The sequence below is a fragment of the Eumetopias jubatus genome, unplaced genomic scaffold (assembly GCF_037043125.1).
Source record: "Eumetopias jubatus isolate StellerSeaLion01/CBP00866 unplaced genomic scaffold, mEumJub1_p1.0 scaffold_15, whole genome shotgun sequence".
In the NCBI taxonomy this organism is placed as follows: domain Eukaryota; kingdom Metazoa; phylum Chordata; class Mammalia; order Carnivora; family Otariidae; genus Eumetopias; species Eumetopias jubatus.
The window spans coordinates 45,177,346-45,196,855 of record NW_028274821.1 but is presented as its reverse complement, the minus strand read 5'-3'; the positions used below and the strand labels follow the sequence as shown (position 1 = coordinate 45,196,855).

The following is a 19,510-nucleotide window of genomic DNA, read 5'->3' as shown; positions in this document are numbered from 1 at the left end:
AATATCTAGTTTTGAAATTTTAAAACTTAAGAAAAAAATACCTTATCTGTTTTCTCTGTGCCTTTATCAGGGAACAACTAGAAACGAAGAAAAGAATTCTTGGTGAAAATGTCTACTGTGAATTTATTAGAGATGATCTTAAGTTCTTATTTTAAAAAACTATCCCTTTTTAATACTGGACAGACAGGAACACTTCACATATATTTGGGGGACCCTACACTGTCAGGTTAACATATAATATTTTTCTTATGCCTAGGAGGATAGAAACAATTTATTTTAAATAGGTTTTTCATAAATCCCTCACAGGCAAAAAATGGCCAGTCATGAGGGGAATCTGGCTTCTCAAATCAAAAATTTCATTGTTATTAAAACCTTGCATTAGAAATTGATACTATCTAAGCTTCCCTCTAACTGGATGATGTCAGACTATCAATTTTATAAGTAACAAAAACGTTGAATAGTTTTAATCTTATCCCCAGAGTTCTAGATCACATTGGTAGAATGGGAGAAAATCATTCAAGTCCTCTAAGGAGACTACAAAAATTATGTCATAATATTCTACCTTTTTTAGATACAATCTCAAATTTTACATACTATGGCTTACTTATTAAACAAATCAGCCCCAAGATCCACTTAGCAAAAATAAAAAACTCTATTAAAAATGAGGGGATGGGCACCTGGGTGACTCAGTCATTAAGCGTCTGCCTTCAGCTCACGTCATGATCCCAGGGTCCAGGGATCGAGCCCCGCATCAGGCTCCCTGCTCGGCGGGAAGCCTGCTTCTCCCTCTCCCACTCCCCCTGCTTGTGTTCCCTCTCTCGCTGTCTCTCTCTGTCAAATAAATATAATCTTTAAAAAAAAATTAAATTAAAAAAAAATGAGGGTAAAAAAATGTTGAGTCATCACTGTGAAGAATCAAACTTCCTTACAATGGGTAAGTAAAACTCTGATATTTAACATATTTCCAAATATGCTTCATTAAAACAAAAAATACATATTCGGCAAAAGTATTTGGAAAGATATTAAAACAAAAGAACAAAATGGCATATATTGACTATCTTGCAAAAACATATAATGTTTAAAATACATAACTGAATAAAGAAAAACTAATAGTTAAAAGAAAAAAAACAAAACACAAGACTGCATTACCCATAAAACTAAACTTTCTTACTGAACTACTAAATCTAAGTGAGATTCAAGAAAAATTAGCTATGTATGGTGGAAACTAGAATCACAAAGGAAAATTATTCTTATATTAAGCCTAGAATTGGACACTTGCACACACGCACACCCCTATACTGTCTCCCTCAGATCATCTGGACTAATAATAATGATGATTATACAGGCAGCCAAACTGTTAAAGTTTTTCTTTAACACTTACACACAGGACAAACTTTTACCTTTTCTATGCAGTCATCAAAAAATGCCAATCCAGTATCTTTATCACTTACAAAACTACATTCTTCAATGAAACGAATAAAAATCTGTGTTTTGGATAAATGAGTGTAGAATTTTGTATAGGCACGATCTCGACTTTTTAAAAATCCTGAAGAAAACAAAAATTACAATTAAATTAAAAACAAAGTGGAACTAAATGTTATATAAAATATTATCTTAAACCTGTACATATCTATATTATAGTCTCTTTACATATATCCACATTTATAGAAGCTTTTAGTAACCATATTCTAGTAACCCATCACTCCTTCTGCCTGATTCAACCATAAAAAACTTAACTTATACCTTAACCTTTTCGCTGAAATCTGAACCTCCTATAAGGAATCTCTAGCCCTAAAATTCTCAAGTAGAAATTTCTCTTTTATACTCTGCATAGTCTTAAGTAAGAAGGGTCAGTGTCCTTCCTCTGCAGTGCCACAAGACAACTCCCGTATTGGCTTGTCAAATCTCTGCTCAGCAACAGTTCAAGCATCTTGGTTATCCCACCCTTTCCCCTGCTAACTGTACTCATCTACTGACTTCAGGGACACTCTCTCCTTCATTCTCTGAAGACTAGGGCATGTAATTCCAAGTCTTCTCCTTTCCAACTCCTACCATTATCGTTCTTCAACATCCATAAGCGCAAACCATCCAACACTTTAATGAGTTCTTAAGGCCTTAAATTTCAATGATCTATGGTCTATCCCACCTCAGTCACCAACTTCTACACAGCCACACCCTCCCTGGCCCTTTCTTGTTGGCATTCAAAACAATTCTGCCTCCCAAATCTCATTTACATATATATTACTTTCTGCTCATTACCCTTGTCTGATTTGTATTTAAGTACTCCTACCAGGCACTGGGGGGAGGGGGGCTCTTTGAAATCTACAATCATTCATATCCTTCTACTTTCTACCTAACCCTCCTGTCTTCACTTCTGTCCTTATCCAATTTTGATTCCATGTCCAAATCCATCATTTCAATTATTTTCTTGTCAACACTCTCAATTCTTATGTCCTTTTGTCTTTTTTGTCAAACTCACCTAGTAAAACTTAGCCCTGGAGGAATGTATTGCCTGCTTTCTGTGAATCTACACCAGTGTGGCTGAGCACAACTCAGAAAGGGAAAAAAAAAAATTCCACAACTAGGCTGATCAGAACACTTAACACCTTCATCTCTGACTAGCAACCCTACTAAATTTCTGGAATCAACTTAACTTCCCTTTACCCATGTTCTGACAACTATTTCCAATTTTTTAATTCTCTCCTATCATGTTCCCTCCCCCATTTCTAAATGATCACACCTTATATTGCAGAGAAAATAAAAATCATTAAGAGAATTACCACATCTCACTACAAAAATCTATGACTTCCGCAGCTATCAGGTACTCCTTCCCTCTTTCTACAATGGCTGTGTCCCTCTTATCTAAGGCCAAGCCCACCACAGGAGCCTGAGACTGCAGCCCTTTTAGTGTTCTCAGGGCAATTTTCCCTCTCTATTAGCTACTTACCAGCACACTCAAGTCTCTCTCTCTCATTTTAAAAATCTTTCCTTAAAAAATAACCAGATCCTTCCCCTTTCTGCTGTTTCCTTTCTCAATAAAGGGCATGACAGACAATCCATCCACTTGGTGGACAAAGACAAAAATTTCAAAGCTGTTCTTGACATCTCCCTCTATCTTATATCCTATATTCAATCACCAAGTTGTATTCCATCTACCTCCTAAAAAACATGACTCTTCTACTCATACTACCATCAATTAAACCAGGTCACTTCCATGATCACTTGGACCAATGCGATAACCAACTAACTAGCAGATCCATACTTTGGATGCCTCCAACTCAATCTCTGCATAGAAGGCACAGAAAAAAATTTTTTTAATACCGATCTTTTAAAAATGCAAATCTGATCCTATTACCTACTCAAATATTCTTCACTGGCTTCTAATTACTCTTAAAGACAGAAATCCTTCACTGGTCCTAAAAGATCCTACATGATTTGGCTCACACCCACCATTTTCAAGCATGGTTTTTGAGCCACTTTTCCCTCCAGCCTTTCTTTCTTTGATGCTTCAGGGCATTCCACAAGCTGTGGTCCTCACTCCATCCCTTGAGATACTAATTAGCTGAGAAATGCTTAAACAAAATAGAAATAAATTATTCTTCACAAGTAATAACAAAAAGTCTTTTTTTTCTTCTCCTAATGGATCTAGGTGATGATCAGCAAAGGCTGCTAAAATAATTAAATGAGGGCGCCTGGGTGGCTCAGTTGGTTAAGCGACTGCCTTCGGCTCAGGTCATGATCCTGGGGTCCTGGGATCGAGTCCCACATCGGGCTCCCTGCTCAGCTGGGAGCCTGCTTCTCTCTCTCCCTCTGCCTGCCACTCCCCCTGCTTGTGTGCGCGCACTCTCTCTCTGTGTCAAATAAATAAATAAAATCTTTAAAAATAATAATAAAATAAAATAATTAAATGAAAGGCTGATGGGGAAACTAATGAATGAATGTGCTAACAACACTTAAAACACAGTGGTCAATCCTAGGAGCACTAAAAGTGGGACAGCCAGACATGTACGTGGGTTGCAATAGGAAACAGTGAACACCATGTGTTTTTGGCACTATTTGCCAAGAAAACCGAACCTGAATCTAATCAGGCTCTAGAATAGTACTATTTAATTCAGTAACCACTACCCACATGTGACAAGTTAGCACCTGAAATATGACTGGTCCAAACTGAGATGTGCTGTAAATATAAAATACATGCTAATTTCAAAGCCTTAGTATGTAAAATATTTCATTAAAATTTTAAAAATTTACATGCTGAAATACCATTTGGGATATTTTAAGTCACAAAAATATGTTACGAAAATTAATTTCCCCTATTGCTTACCTTTTTTTTTAACTATAGCTACCAGAAAATTTTAAATTATATGTGTGACTCACATTACACCTCCACTGGACAATGTGTCTCTTAATTCAACCACAAGTTTACAGGAAATACAGATGATGAAAGAAATGTTATATAGCACCATGGGGACACAATCAGCCAAAAGCACATACCATACAAATCTAGGAAATTCTAAAGGATAATTCAAAGTTTATGGGTGAAATGATGTCCTATTTGGAATTTGGAAAGAAGGGGTGGGGGGAGGATGAAACAAAAATGGCAAAATGTTTATTACTACTACTGCTAAAGTTGAAAGATGCTATATGAGAGTAAATTACATTATTCTATTTTCATATATGTTCGGAAAGTACCCCTAATAAAAAGTTAATCTAAAACCCACAGGTAATTCCTATTCATTTTTCAGGCCCAAGCTTAACTGTTACTTCTTCAGGGAACTTTTCCCTGACCTAGCACTCTCACCATAGCCAATACATTCCTTTACAATACACTTAGTAAAATGTAATTAGTATTTTGTGTTACTGTCTAATATCTGTAGCCTTCACTACACTAAATACTTTCTGTTAAAAACAAAAATCTTAGGCCTCAGATACTATCTTTCTAAATTCCATTAGTAATGCCACTCTCTCACTGAGAAAGAGAGAGAATATATATGAATCAGTGACCCACTACTGCCTATTAGAAAAACTGCATATTTTTAGTCTGGCACTTAAGACTACCCATAATCTGAGTTCTAATCTTATTTTCAGTCTTATCTTTCACAACACCACTAAAGCTCTTCACTGGTCAAACTGTACCACACATGCTGTTATGGGCTGAAACCCATAATTCTTATATTGCCCTCCTCCCCAATTCTTATGTTGAAGTCCTAACCCTCAATATTTTAAAATGTTATTGTATTTGCAGATAGGGTCTTTAAAGAAGTAATTAAGTCAAAATGAAGTAATTATGGTGGGCTCTAATCCAATGATTAATGTACTTATAAGAAGAAGAAATCTGGGGGCACCTGGGTGGCTCAGTCAGTTAAGTGACCAACTCTTATTTCATCTCAGGTCATGATCTCAGGGTCATGGGACTGGGCCCCGAGTCAGGCTCTGCGCTCAGAAGGGAGTCTGCTTGAGATTCTCTCCCTCCTTCTGCCCTTCCCCACACCCCCCTATGCTCTCTCTCTCTCTCTCCTTCTAATAAATAAATAACTCTTAAAAAAAAAAAAAAAGTAGTGAAATCTGGATACAGATTCACCCAGAAGGAAGAGCATGTGAAGACACAGGGAGATGGCCATCTTCCCAAACGAAGGAGAGAGGTCTTAGAGGAAACCAATCCTGCCAACACATTGATCTTAGACTTCTAGCCTCTAGAATTGAGAGAAAATAAACTTCTGTTGTGTAAGCCCCCCAAGCTATGGCACTTTGTTACCATAGCCATGACAAACTAATACACATGCCTTACATATATGTTCTTGAGGTTTCTTCCATTCTGTTATTACCACTAATGATAACAGCTGTTACCATGAGTACTATAATTTTAGTAGTTACTTCACATACATTTAATCTTAACAACAGTTCATAAAGTAGGTATCATCCCCATTTTATTAATAAGAAAACAGAACCTCCAAAAGGCTTGGTAAATAGCAAAGGAGAAATTCTGTTCAGACTTGGCTTTTATTTATTTATTTATTAAAGATTTTATTCATCTATTTGACAGAGAAAGACACAGCGTGAGGGAACACAAGCACGGGGAGAGGGAGAAGCAAGCTTCCCGCCGAGCGGAGAGCCCGATGTGGGGCTCGATCCCAGGACCCTGAGATCATGACCTGAGCTGAAGGCAGACACCCAACAACTGAGCCACCCAGGTGCCCCCAGACTTGGCTTTTAATGCATATTGTTTTTGTTTTTTAAAGATTTCATGAGAGGGGGTAGGGGCAGGGAGAGAAGCAGACTCCCTGCTGAGGAGGGAGCCCACAACAAAAGGCTCAATCCCAGGACCATGAGATCATGACCTGAGCTGAAGGCAGACACTTAACCAACTGAACCACCCAGGTGCCCCTAATGCATATTGTTTTTTAGAAAGGCTTTCCTCATCATCTCCATTTATGTAAATTCTACCCACTCTTCAAAGTCATGCTCTTTTTCCATGAAGTCTTCTGAAATATTCATTTGGAAAAATGTTCCCTTTTTCTAAATTTGGGAACTTCTCAATGAATTATTAATTGTGTAAAATCTGTTTTCTTGAGTACATGTTCTATTTTAAAAAGCATTTTGGATTTATTTTCCATTTACTATCCCATAGAGCTAGATCTTTTTTTTTTTTTAAAGCTTTATTTATTTATTTGACAGAGCGAGATATAGCAAGAGAGGCAACACAAGCAGGGGGAGTGGAAGAGGGAGAAGCAGACTCCTGGCTCAGCAGGGAGCCCGATGCAGGGCTCGATCCCAGGACCCTGGGATCATGACCTGAGCTGAAGGCAGATACTTAACGACTAAGCCACCCAAGCGCCCCCATAGAGCTAGATCTTAACATTTCTTTACATCCCTATCTAATAACTAGTCAGACTTGTAAGTGGTGACTAAATATTTAAGAGATAGGTTAACCTGAAGTTGAGATGGTAAAAGTCAAAAGGATTATTAGAAAAGTAGAGATTTTTTTTTTTTTAGTAACTACTGGGTAAAAGGACAGAAAAAAAATAATTTTCATATGAACATTACTGTATTTGTAAGGTTGCTACTACATATAAGAACAGCTGAGTAACAACAAAAGTCTTTGTAATTCCCTAAAATATACAAGTATCAAAAAGATGAGTATAGTGTTTTCCCCTGAAACAAAGCTACGTTTTTCCAAAATTCTAAAAACTGGTGGCCTTATTCCAAAAACTGTTAGGGAATATTGTAAAGCCATGTATAAATCAAAGAATTATGCAAAACTGAGGAACCATCATCTAAAAGCAAACCAGGTATGTTCTACTAAGATAACTATCTAGTAAATATAGGCAACATCTTTGACTTTTTGTTATTAAAGATCTCCAGTTTCAGATTTTTCAGGGAAAACTGGAGTATAAAAATTAAAAGGAATTCTTCATAGAGCTAGATACACAAAAGTTCATTGTATTTTAATACTTGTTTCTTTTTTTTAATATTTTATTTATTTATTTGAGAGAGGGAGTGAGAGAGAGAGAGCACATGAGAGGGGGGAGGGTCTGAGGGAGAAGCAGACTCCCCATCGAGCAGGGAGCCCGACACGGGACTCGATCCTGGGACTCCAGGATCATGACCTGAGCCGAAGGCAGTCACCTAACCAACTGAGCCACCCAGGTGCCCTTTAATATATGTTTCTAAGAACTTACATAGTGAATATTTTGGGGGAAGCAATACCAAATAGGAAATCTTTTTTCATTTCAATGAAAAGTAACTTTATTTTCAATGCCACTCACCCTGTCGGTCAAATAATGAATCAACAGCTGTGGCTTTATTTGAAGGAGCTTCTGTGATTGGTCTGAGATATGTTCTATATCCTTTTAAAATAGATGCCATAAAACGCAAAAATGCCTCTTGAATTTCCATCTCAAGTTGTGTTGTCTTCTTTTGCCAGGAGAAATCTGCTTCGATTGGTGTCATCTCAATAGCCGAACCTTCTTGAGTTTTTCGGTGAACTGACAAATGAAGAGAAAATGGCATTAATATATAATATTAGACAAGTAATGATTAAACAATTAAGAAAGTTGTCAAAATAAAACGCATGACTTTCTGAAATTTCTCTTCATTAATGTAAAGGGATCATTGGCAGGAGCTAACAGGGAGGCTCAAGCAGACAGGACACAAAGAACATATTTAAAAAAATCATGAACCACAATATTAATGTCTTAGTACTGAAATTTTGTTTTGTAATGAGATTCCTTTTAAGCAGAGCAAAATTATGTTTAAATTTAAGAATTTTCTTATATTCTTTCATTAAAAATATTCCTTTCTCCTCACATTTACCTGAAGATAGCTGGGGATACAACTTCTTTAAGGTACTAAGCAGATTTTTGCATGGCTTTTTGGGAAGCTGCTTCCAGTTCATGTTCTTCTTTTCATCTGATCTATTAAATAAAAACATAACTAGTACAATCTGTTATAACTTCTTTTTACTTAGCAAAATTTTTACATCAAACTAAAAAAGAAAATGGAAAAGGTATTTTTGGTCAAATCACAGTTGACACGGACAGTCTGAATAAACGGTTTTCAAGGAAGTTCTCTTTACATTTCAACCAACCTCAGTCAAATTTGGTCATCTCACTCTAATGCTCTAACACAGATTTTCAAGGTTGGAGCTATGAATTTCTTGCTTCAAAAGTTATATTTTAGAATTATAATATTTTAAGTGACAAACTTAATTGATAACTTCAAACTACCTATTAGAAGCAAATCTCAATAAATATCAGAGAGTAATATGTAAAGCATATTCTGACTATAAATCAAATAGCATTTAAGGAAAAAAAACTTGGAAATTCAAAAGAATACTTCTAAGTAATGCATGAGTCAAAATATTTTAATAGAAATAGGAAACATTTAAGACTCGACAAAGATAGTGTGCCTGGGTGGCTCAGTCAGTTGAGAGACTGACTCTTGGTTTTGGCTCAGGTCGTGATCTCAGGGTCCTGAGATAGAGCCCCCACATCGGGCTCCATGCTCAGCATGTAGTCTGCTTGAGAGTCTCTCTCCCTCTCTCTCTCTCTGCCCCTCCTCCTCATGCTCTCTCAATCCTTTTCTCTAAAATAATCTTTAAAAAAAAAAACTCTACAAAGATGAAAGCCTATATATCAACATGCGCCACAGCTAATGCTATATACACCATCAAGCCAATATCATTTATGAACATCAATGCAAACATTTTAAGATTTTTAGAAAATTTAATCTGCTAGGATATAAAAAAATAAGATGATATTTATTTCAGGAATGTAAAGATTATTCACTATTAATTGATTTTATAATGTTATTTACCACACAGAAAATGGGAGAAACAATCCTCATCTCAATAGTTGTACAAAAGCATAAAATTCAACACCTATTTAAGAGTTTTTATTTTTAAATCATTATGTAGAAGTAGAAGGAAAGTTCCTTATTATTAAGCAATCAAAACCCTCGAGTGGAGCTAGCAAACCTTTTCTATAAAAGGTCAGATATTATGTTTTGAAGACCATACAGCCTCTGTCACAGCTTGTCAAATGTACCATTATAGCATGAAAGCAGCCTCACAGATTATGTAAATAAATGAATTTTGTAATTTTATCTACAAAAATAAGTCCATGGGCCAGATGTCAATTCTTGCTTAAAGCAGAAGTCATACTAAATGATAGGGTGCTCAAAGCATTCCCTTTAAAATTGGGAATAAGATAAAATAAATAAATAAATAAAATTAGGAGTAAGGCAAGGGGCACCTGGGTGGCTCAGTCTGTTAAGCATCTGCTTTCAGCTCAGGTCATGATCCCAGGGTCCTGGGGTTGAGCCCCGCATTGGGCTCCCTGCTCAGCACGGAGTCCCCTTCTCCCTCTGCCACTCGCCCTGCTTGTACTCTTTCTCTCTCTCTCTGACAAATAAATAAAATCTTTAAAAATAAATAAATAAATAAAATAAAATAAAATTAGGAGTAAGACAAGATACCAGCTATGACTACACTGTTCAAAACTATGCTGGGATCCTAGCCAGAGAGTTAAGGTAAGAATTTAAAAATATATAAGGATTGGGGCACCTGGGTGGCTCAGTTGGTTGGGTGTCTGCCTTCGGCTCAGGTCATGATCCCGGGGTCCTGGGATCAAGCCCTGCATCGGGCTCCTTGCTCAGTGGAGAGCCTGCTTCTCCCTCTCCCACTCCCCCTGCTTGTGCTCTCTCTCTCTTACTCTCTTTCTCTCTGTCAAATGAATAAATTAAAAAAATCCTTAAAAAAATAAAATAAGATAAAAATATATAAGGATTGTACATAATGTGATTGTTTATAGCCAGAAAACTGAAGAGAATTTATAGGCAAAATAGAATTCAATTAAGTTGCTGTGTAGCAGACTACCACATGAAAATCAATAGCATTTTCTATACTGCAGCAACAAATAGAAAATGTAATTTAAAATATCATTACAGTACAATAAAAGCCACAGAGCACTCAGGAATAAGTAAGTCTAAAAAAAGATGTTCATGGTCTTTATGGAGAAAACTGCAAAGTTTATTGAAAAAAAAATGTAAAAAGATCTATGAAGTAAAATACTACATACTTGGGTAAGGAGACTGTAACAAAAAGAAGTCATCTGCCCCCAAATTAATCTATAAATTCAACAGAATTCTAACCAAAATCACAGCATAATTTTGCATGGAACTTAACAATATATTAAAATTTATACAGAAAAGCAAAAGACCAAATATAGTCAAAACAATTTTAAAGAACAAGGGAAAAAAGAAAGGGACCTGCCATCTCACAACTTTTTTTTTTTTTTAAGATTTTATTTATTTATTCGACAGAGACAGAGAGTGAGCAAAGTAGGCAGAGAGGCAGGGAGAGGGAGAAGCAGGCTCTGCACTGAGCAGGGAGCCTGATGTGGGGCTGGATCCCAGGACCCTGAGATCATGACCCAAGCCAGAGGCAGATGCTTAACAATTGAGCCACCCCAGGCACCCCATCCCACAACGTTTTTTAACATTACTGAGATATAATTCATACATAATTCACCCATCTGAAACGTGCAACTTGATGGTTTTTTAGCATATTCATAGGGTTGTGTAACAACCCACAAATTTTAAAATATTTTCATCACCTCAGAAAGAAACCCTGCACCCCCCACCTCAGTCATTAATTTCTAATTCCCCCATCTTCCTATTCCAATGCAAACACTAACCTACTTTCTCTGTCCATAGATCTGCCCTGGATATTTAGTATAAATGAGAACATATAAGCTCTTTTAGCACAATGTTTTCAAGGTTCATTCATGTTTTAGACAACCTAATTTTTTTATATATATTTTATTTATTTATTTGACAGAGACAGAGAGAGCAAAGCAGGGGGAGCGGCAAGCAGAGGGAGAAGCAGGCTCTCTGCTGAGCAGGGAGCCTGATGCAGGGCTCCATCCCAGGACCCTGGGATCATGACCTGAGCCGAAGGCAGACGCTTAACTGACTGAGTCACCAGGCGTCCTTTAGACAACCTGACTTTTAAGCCATTAAGACAGTGTTATACTAGCAAGAGGCTAAAAGAGACCAAAGGAACAGAATAATAAGCATATTATAAATATAAAATTGTATGCAAACTAATATATAATATGGAGTTGTAAAATATAAAATATGTATAAATATAAAATATAAAAATTGATATGCAATGATATTAACACTAAAGACCACTGGGAAGAGATGAATTGGTTATCCAATATACAGTACTATGTGAGAATTATTTACTCATGTAAGAAAAATGAAATGGTACTTCTATGTCATATCATACAGTAATACCAAGTTCAACAGAATTAAGGCCCTAAGTGAGAAAGGCAAAACCTCACAAATTTAAGAATATCCACAATAGGGGTGCCTGACTGGCTCAGTCAGTAGAGCATGTGACTCTTGATCTCAGGGTTGTGAGTTCGAACCCCTATGTATGGCACGGAGTTTACTTAAAATAAAAAATTTAGAAAAAGAAGGAAGGGAAAGGAAGGAAGGAAGAAGGAGAAAGAAAGAAGGAAAGAAAAAGAAAGAAAGAGAGAGAAAGAAAAATAATATTTATGACCTCAAGGCAGAGGATTTCATAAGAACTAAAAATAACAACCAATAAAAAGAAATAAATTTGATCAATTAAAATAAGCTTCTGTTCATCAAAACACACCATAAATAGAATGTAAATACAAATCACGTGTGGGAGAAGCTATTTGCAAAGCATATAACAGACCAAGAATTAACCAGACTATATAAAGAACTGATAGAAATCAAAAGAAAAAGACAAACAATCTAAGAGAAAAATGCACCAAAAAAAGGAAAATCCAATTCACAGAGAGGAAAACCAAAGGGCAAAAAGAAATTAAAATTCCCCATTTGCTACTAATTAGGGAAATATGAATTAAAGGCACAATGAGATCCCATTGCCAACAAATTAGCAAAAATTTTAAAGTCTGACCACAACAAGTATTGGCAAAGGATAGAACAAAGAGAAATCTCATTTGCTTCCAAAGAGGAGGTAAACTTGGAAGGGTAATATGACATTAGTTGTGTCTACAAACCAACATTAGCTCTTCTACGTATATATTTCAGAAGAATTCTGCTGACGGACTCAAATAAATATGCACAATAATAATCAGAGAAGCCTGTTCAAAATTACAAAAAACGTTAGGTACAATCTAAATACCCAGCAACACTGATAAACCCTAAAAATGAAGTGGAGCTACATGTATCAACACAGATAAACCTCATGAAGAATGCCAAGTAAAAAAGCAGGTCAGAGGAAACTATACAAACATATAAAATTTTTAAAGCATGCAAAATATCATTTAAACCAATATATGTAATAATAAATGTTTCTAAAACATATGGAAATGATAATGATAAACACCAAATTCAAGATAACAGTAAACCAGGAGCAAGACATGTTGCAGAGGACTATCCAGCATTTCAAATTTACTGGCAATATTCTATTCCTTAATTTGCGTGATGCATACATGGGAGTTTACATTATTCTTTATAATTCTTGGGTATCTACAACATTTAATAATTATTTAAGTACAACTGAGCAAAGAGTTCAAAGTTACTTTAGAAAACCAAGTTTTTGATCGATAGAAATGTTACAGAAGTTACTTAAAACTGGGAAAAATTAAGAATCTCCATAATATTATTTTATTCAGAATAGTAATTAAAGGCAAACATCTGAGTTACAACTTCATGAATCATTTCCAAAAGCACCACAATGTATACAACCCTGAAATAATTGTTTTTCAGGGATAGCAGCTGAAAAACAACAAAACGTGTGCTACAGGAAATATTTAGTGGTTCATTACTTAAAAGCTTTAAGTAAGTCAAAGTATATATAGTAAAGAGGTACCATAATTATACAGTTTCAAAAATAAATGGCAGATCCATTTCAAAAAAAATTTTAAGTGATAGCAAATGTTTTCTTCCTTCTTTACATATTCCTTTGGTTCACTTAGGGATATTTTCCCAACCTATTCCACTGCTGTTACCACTGAAGTCTCACCACAATTCTTACTCTTTATTTTCTGCCAATCTAGAACAGTAAAGAATAAAAGTACTCCAGGATCTGGAGTTTGGCACCAACACTAAGGAATTTTCAACAATTACTGCCCTTTCCCACTTTTTTTCCTGGGGTTGGGGGGAAGGAGACTGGCTCTTGAACATTGACCCAGAGCTGCTTTTATTAATGTCATACTCTCATCTCTGAATCCTCAGCTACACCACTGCTGTACATTTTATCACCTCTAGTAAAGACAAAGTATGACTTATTCTTAATATAAATTTCTCTGCAGTAAGGAGTGCCTGGGTGGCTCAGTCGGTTAAGCGTCCACCTTCAGCTCAGGTCATGGTCCCAGGATCCTGGGACTGAACCCTACGTCTGGCTCCCTGGTCAGTGGGGAGTCTACTTGTTCCTCTCCCTCTGCTCCTCCCCATCCCTTTCCCCGCTTGTGCTCTCTCTCTCTCTCAAATAAATAAATAAAAATCTCTAAAACAAAAAAATTCTCTGGAATAAAATAGATCCAAATTCCTAAAAAATTCAAATCTTGACAATGAAGGAAATGGCATAATATCATCCTATATTCTAACTAAACTCAAACAGGTAAACTCATTTTTTCAAAGCTTGTATATGGAATTTGAATTAAACCTAGAAAGCATATCATCTCTTGAGCTCTGAAAGCAGTGTTTAACCTTTTTTTTTCCAAATCCATATTCTCTTTTGACAAATATTTTCTGCATACTGCCAACATTATTATCAAAATATAAACTAATGTTGAACATGTTCTTTTCCAAAGTTTCCAGGATTCTGACAGTTGCCCTCATTGAGAATCACTGTATTAAACATGAAAACTTATTAACAACATTAAAAATAGCATATTTCTAGATGCTTTCAATGAGCTGTAACTACAGATGGGTGAAAATATAAATGGGAGATAATAGAAAAAGAATCAACTTACACATATAACATGTTTGTATCCAAGTCAATGCAAACAACATCTTGTGGTGGGTCATGAAGATCAAAATACCTTGAGTCAACTCCAACTATAAATGGGAAAGGTGCACTAAGGACTGCAGCCAGTGAGAGAGGACAAAGGGGAATATATGGGCACTGCCACTGAAATGGAAAGATCATCTGGGAAAAAAGTTTTAAAAAATTAACCAAACTTGAAATTTGCAAGAAAACTATGTCATTAACTAATATTACTGAAAGGGACCATTAAAAAGCAGTGAAGTGTAGTTTCTTTTACCTTACACTTCATTCCGAAAACTAAATGACTATAAAATATTACGAAGCAGTACTATGAACCAATGTGATTAAAATCTTCAAGCATGACAATTATCACAAGCACAATAAAAATGCTAACAGCTCTTTGCATGCTAATTCTTTTAATGCCATATAAAACCCACATCCACCTTTTTTGGAAAAAGTCAAAGCAGAGAGAGAAAACTGCCCCCCAAAATTATAAAACAAACTCATGATCTTTAACTCTTACATGTTTCATTCTCAAAATAACCTTTGACTAAAATCCAACTAAGAGCTCCAAGGACTGAAAAATAAGTGATTCTCTTAAAAATGTATTAGTCAATTGAGAATTTCAATAAAATATTTCCTAACTGCTCAAATAAACACAAAATGATCCAACTTCAATGAAGCTGGGCATCTTAAAAAATAACTAGTCACGGCACCTGGGTGGCTCAGTCGTTATGCGTCTGCCTTCGGCTCAGGTCATGGTCCCAGGGTCCTGGGATCGAGCCCTACATCTGGCTCCCTGCTCAGCGGGAAGCCTGCTTCTCCCTCTCCCACTCCCCCTGCTTGTGTTCCCTCTCTTGCTGTGTCTCTCTCTGTCAAATAAATAAAGTCTTTAAAAATAAAAATATTAATCAATATAAAACATTCCTTAAGAACCCTTACAAAGCTCTACCTTGTGTCATATGTGAAAATTCAAGTTTTGATAAATTAAAAAACAGACTAAAATTTTCACTATCAGCTAATATGAAAATTCTAATCACTGATGATAAAAGTTTTCTTCTACTATAAAAATCCTTGCTGTCCCTTCTCTATCATCACTTATCCCAAAGAAATGCCTATAGCATTTATTACATCTGCCAGTTATTCCAGATGGTTGTTCAGGATAGGATTTTGTCTTCAATCATTTATTGACGTGCCAAATATTTCAGGACTTAGTATAAGCCAAGCACTGTTCTAGATGAGGCTGTAACAGTGAATAAAACAAAGACTGCTGCCGTCCTGAGATTTATAGTTTAGCAAAAGGGTTAGCAAACTCTGTACAAGAAAGATAGGAAATACTTCAGGCCTCTTGAGCCATATTGTCTCTCACCAATATCTAACTTTGTCTCCACACATGAAAGCAGTCATAGGAAGTATGCAAATAAATGACCTATGTTTCAGTAAAACTTTATTTACAAACAGGTGGCAAGCTGGATTTGACCAGTGGGCCATAGTTTGCCACCACTTGGTCTAGCAAAAATAAACAGAGGACATGTATGTATGTGTGTGTGTATATGTATATATATTACACACACACACACACACACACACACACACACACACACACACACACCCTATCATGAAGTGCTAAGTGCTATGGAAAAAGAAAAAGGAAAGCCAAGTGATGGGAATTAGAGTTCAGAACAGGAAAGAGGGGAGCAGGTTCTACCGTTAAAGAGGCCAAACAGGATAGACGTGGCTAAGAAAGTGACAACCGAGCCTACACCCAAAGGAGGTATCTAGGAGACAATTAGGAGGAGGGTGCTTCTAGGAGAAGGAACGGTTAGAGCAAAGGTCCTACCGTATGGGGCCTGCCTACTATGCTTGAGGAGGAGCTTGTGTATTGGAGCTGAGTAAGCAGGGGGCAGAGTAGCAAGAAATCAGATCAGAGGACAGACAGAACCACTCCCAAAGGACCTTGCAAGGACTTCAGATACCTACAGTGAAAACTATCTTCCATTCAACAAAAGGTACATTACACCTGCAACTATGTAAAAAAATTTCAAAACAAGACTAACAGCAAAATGTGACACCCTTGTATACACCTTTGACTTTTACAGCTCAATCATAAATAGGGTCATTTTTACAAAACTACTCAGTGGTTTCATCAATGTTTGCTATGGGGCTCCATTAATTCTTTGATAGTCTTTGATATTCAAATCATTCTCCTTCTGAAGGACTTACCCTGTCATCATTCCTTTCCATTTTCTCTTCTTTAAATGGTAAATTGACAATATTCCTTTATCAATGTTTTTGCATGCAATTCAGGCAGTTCTCCAACAACTGCCAAATTCTCATTTATCAACGGTTTTGCATGCATTTCAAGCAGTTCTCCGACATCAGTTACAGAAATTTCATGCAATCTTGCATTTTGCGCAAGATTTCCAATTACACATTACAATTTTTCCACCTGTTCTTACACTATATTGCTGAAATCAATCAAGAGACTGGGCCAAAAAGATTCTGAGCAAGGAGCATAGGTAAACACTAATGTTTTACAGGACGGAGTGGGAACTGTCTAAAACTGTTCAGCTCCTTAACAAATATTTTCACATTACCATGGCTTTTGCTTTCATATGCAACTGCGGAGGTCTGGAAAATTAATACACAATGAGGACCTCTGCTCCCCATAAACTATCCCGCATTGGTTACTTCAGTTTTTAGTCATAGTAGCATTTCTCTGACCAAATTAAGATCTTGGAATTTAACAGGTATTTATTAAGTGCTTACTTACTCCATGCTAGTAAGCTGTGATAAGTGCTGAGGACACAGGGATAATAAAGAGATAGGTCTCTATTTCCATGCGAATTACATTCTTAATATGGGGAAGGGAAGACAGGACAGTCAACTATTTTAAATTAAACATATAATGAAAAATAAAGTTGGAGAAATGGAACATCCAAAATTCTATACTATGATCTATAAAGCCCTACATGATCAGACATCTAATTGCAATGGGAAGCCATCAAAAAGCAGAGGAAGACTTGATTTATGTTTTACATAACAGCTAAGCATTTGTACATTATCCTATTTCATAATCATTTAGAATTTCCTACGTTACTGGCTCACAATAATCTGCTTAAAAGTTAAAACTGGGAGTGATTAACTGTGTAATTCATTTGCATAATTTTAGGGCAGATGAAATTGGCCAGTCTCTTGTTTAATAAGATTTATTCATGAGTTTTGTTATGTAATCATATAGATTCTCTGAAGTACTCTAATATATGAAAAACCAGAAACTGAATTTTTTTCTCAAATAGAAGTCACCTTTTTTTCTTTATACTTACTATGTCCCTTTGCCACTCTATTATATTTATGTTAAACATTTCCTAGTAATTTCAAAGTTGCTTTCATTGAAGGAAATTTCCCTTTAGAGTAAAAATTCTGTCAGTTATCCTGTACTATATGGACAATTCTATACTCACGGCTACGACAGCTTCAGCTACTCCAGTCAACACAGCTGGCCTGAGAGAATGTAGCAGAATCTTACTCTCAAGTAAAACAAAGAGCAGCAGTGTCGCACAATTCTCAGGACCCAGATTCATTAACAAAATGCTGAAGTTTGCTCCACTAGAAGAAGAGAGAAAAAGATGATTATGAACTATTTCACTAAAACATGTTACAATTTGCTTATTAAATTATTTCCTAAATATTAGGATTGAGAATCTAGTGCTAATTTCAAGTCCTGATTTAGTTATCACTGAGAAGTAGCAAATTTAATGAGATAATACAACAGAATGAATCAAACTCAACCTTTGGTAACAAAGGGGAGTTTATCAGGGAAGATTTTCCCAAAGAATCATTTGAGTTACGCTCAAAAAAATGGAAGTTAGGGAGAAGCCAACATATGCAGAGGCAATGAGGCAAGAAAAAGCTACCATCATTTCCAGGAAATTGAAATACACTTATTGTAACTAAAGCACAGTAAGAGGGGCAAAAGATTATGTCAAAATAGAAACAACACAATTATATTTGCATTCTCAAAAGGACACCTGGCTGCAGTGTGGATAATGAAATAAAAGAAAAAGAAAAGAGTACCTAAAAGGGTAATAACAAAGTTGTCCAGGTAAGAGATCATACAATCCTGGACTAGTGATGCAGATGAACAGAAGCTAACAGATTTGAGATATCTGGGGGTATTTATTAAGTGCTTACTTACTTATGTAATCATATAGATTCTCTGAAGTACTCTAATATATGAAAAACCTGGGGAGGTTAAAATCAGTTCACCCCGAATATTTAGCTATGAACTGGATACGAGGAGGGGAGAGGAAAGGAAAACGGAGGTACTCCCTACACCCAATCTTGCAACGCTCGTCCATATTACATTTTTTAAATGGTGGATGGTCCACCATCCATCCAGCTATCAAAGATAGAAACATTAAGGCTATCCTTATATAAAAGATAACACTTAACTTAATTATCCTAACTCTTAAAATATTTTAAAGCATTCTGCTCCCAAGTGAATGAAAATATCATTTTATTATTTTTTTTAAAGATTTTATTTATTTATTTGAGAGAGAGAGAATGAGAGACAGAGAGCACGAGAGGGAAGAGGGTCAGAGGGAGAAGCAGACTCCCCGCTGAGCAGGGAGCCCGATATGGGACTCGATCCCAGGACTCCAGGATCATGACCTGAGCCGAAGGCAGTCGCTTAACCAACTGAGCCACCCAGGTGCCCGAAAATATCATTTTAGATAGTATTAATTACCTTAGTGGTAAAGGTGTAGAAACTGGCTGTGATAATATTAATGCATCATGGACTGAAAGCTTCAAAAAAAAAAAAAGAAAAGATAAATTATCAAGCCAATCTTGAAACCTAAATATTTATATCAAGGGTAATACAGAAAGTAGTTTAATATACAAACTGACATAGTTTCAGAAATATACTAAGATATAAAACGGTAACTGTATTTACTCAGAGGTATTATATTAGTTCTTTTAAATTAAATGGTTAATTCAACTGAATTTGATTCAGTT

At 36.0% G+C, this 19,510-nt stretch overlaps 1 protein-coding gene across 4 annotated transcripts in view; it reads right to left on the bottom strand.

Annotated features, from left to right (window-relative positions):
- Positions 1 to 19,510, bottom strand: part of DENND4C (DENN domain containing 4C) — a 136,891-nt gene that overhangs the window by 55,569 nt on the left and 61,812 nt on the right. For 3 of the 4 annotated variants that reach the window (XM_028107238.2, XM_028107241.2, XM_088019019.1), the window contains exons 8-14: positions 19,242 to 19,300; positions 17,956 to 18,100; positions 14,478 to 14,653; positions 8,314 to 8,414; positions 7,767 to 7,985; positions 1,401 to 1,546; positions 42 to 77 (exon numbers count right to left, since the gene is read on the bottom strand). In XM_028107238.2, coding sequence (XP_027963039.1) covers positions 42 to 77; positions 1,401 to 1,546; positions 7,767 to 7,985; positions 8,314 to 8,414; positions 14,478 to 14,653; positions 17,956 to 18,100; positions 19,242 to 19,300 — 882 coding nt within the window. Of the gene's footprint in view, positions 1 to 41; positions 78 to 1,400; positions 1,547 to 7,766; positions 7,986 to 8,313; positions 8,415 to 14,477; positions 14,654 to 17,955; positions 18,101 to 19,241; positions 19,301 to 19,510 lie in introns of those variants that run through there. The other variant, XM_088019020.1, reaches the window with a different exon arrangement.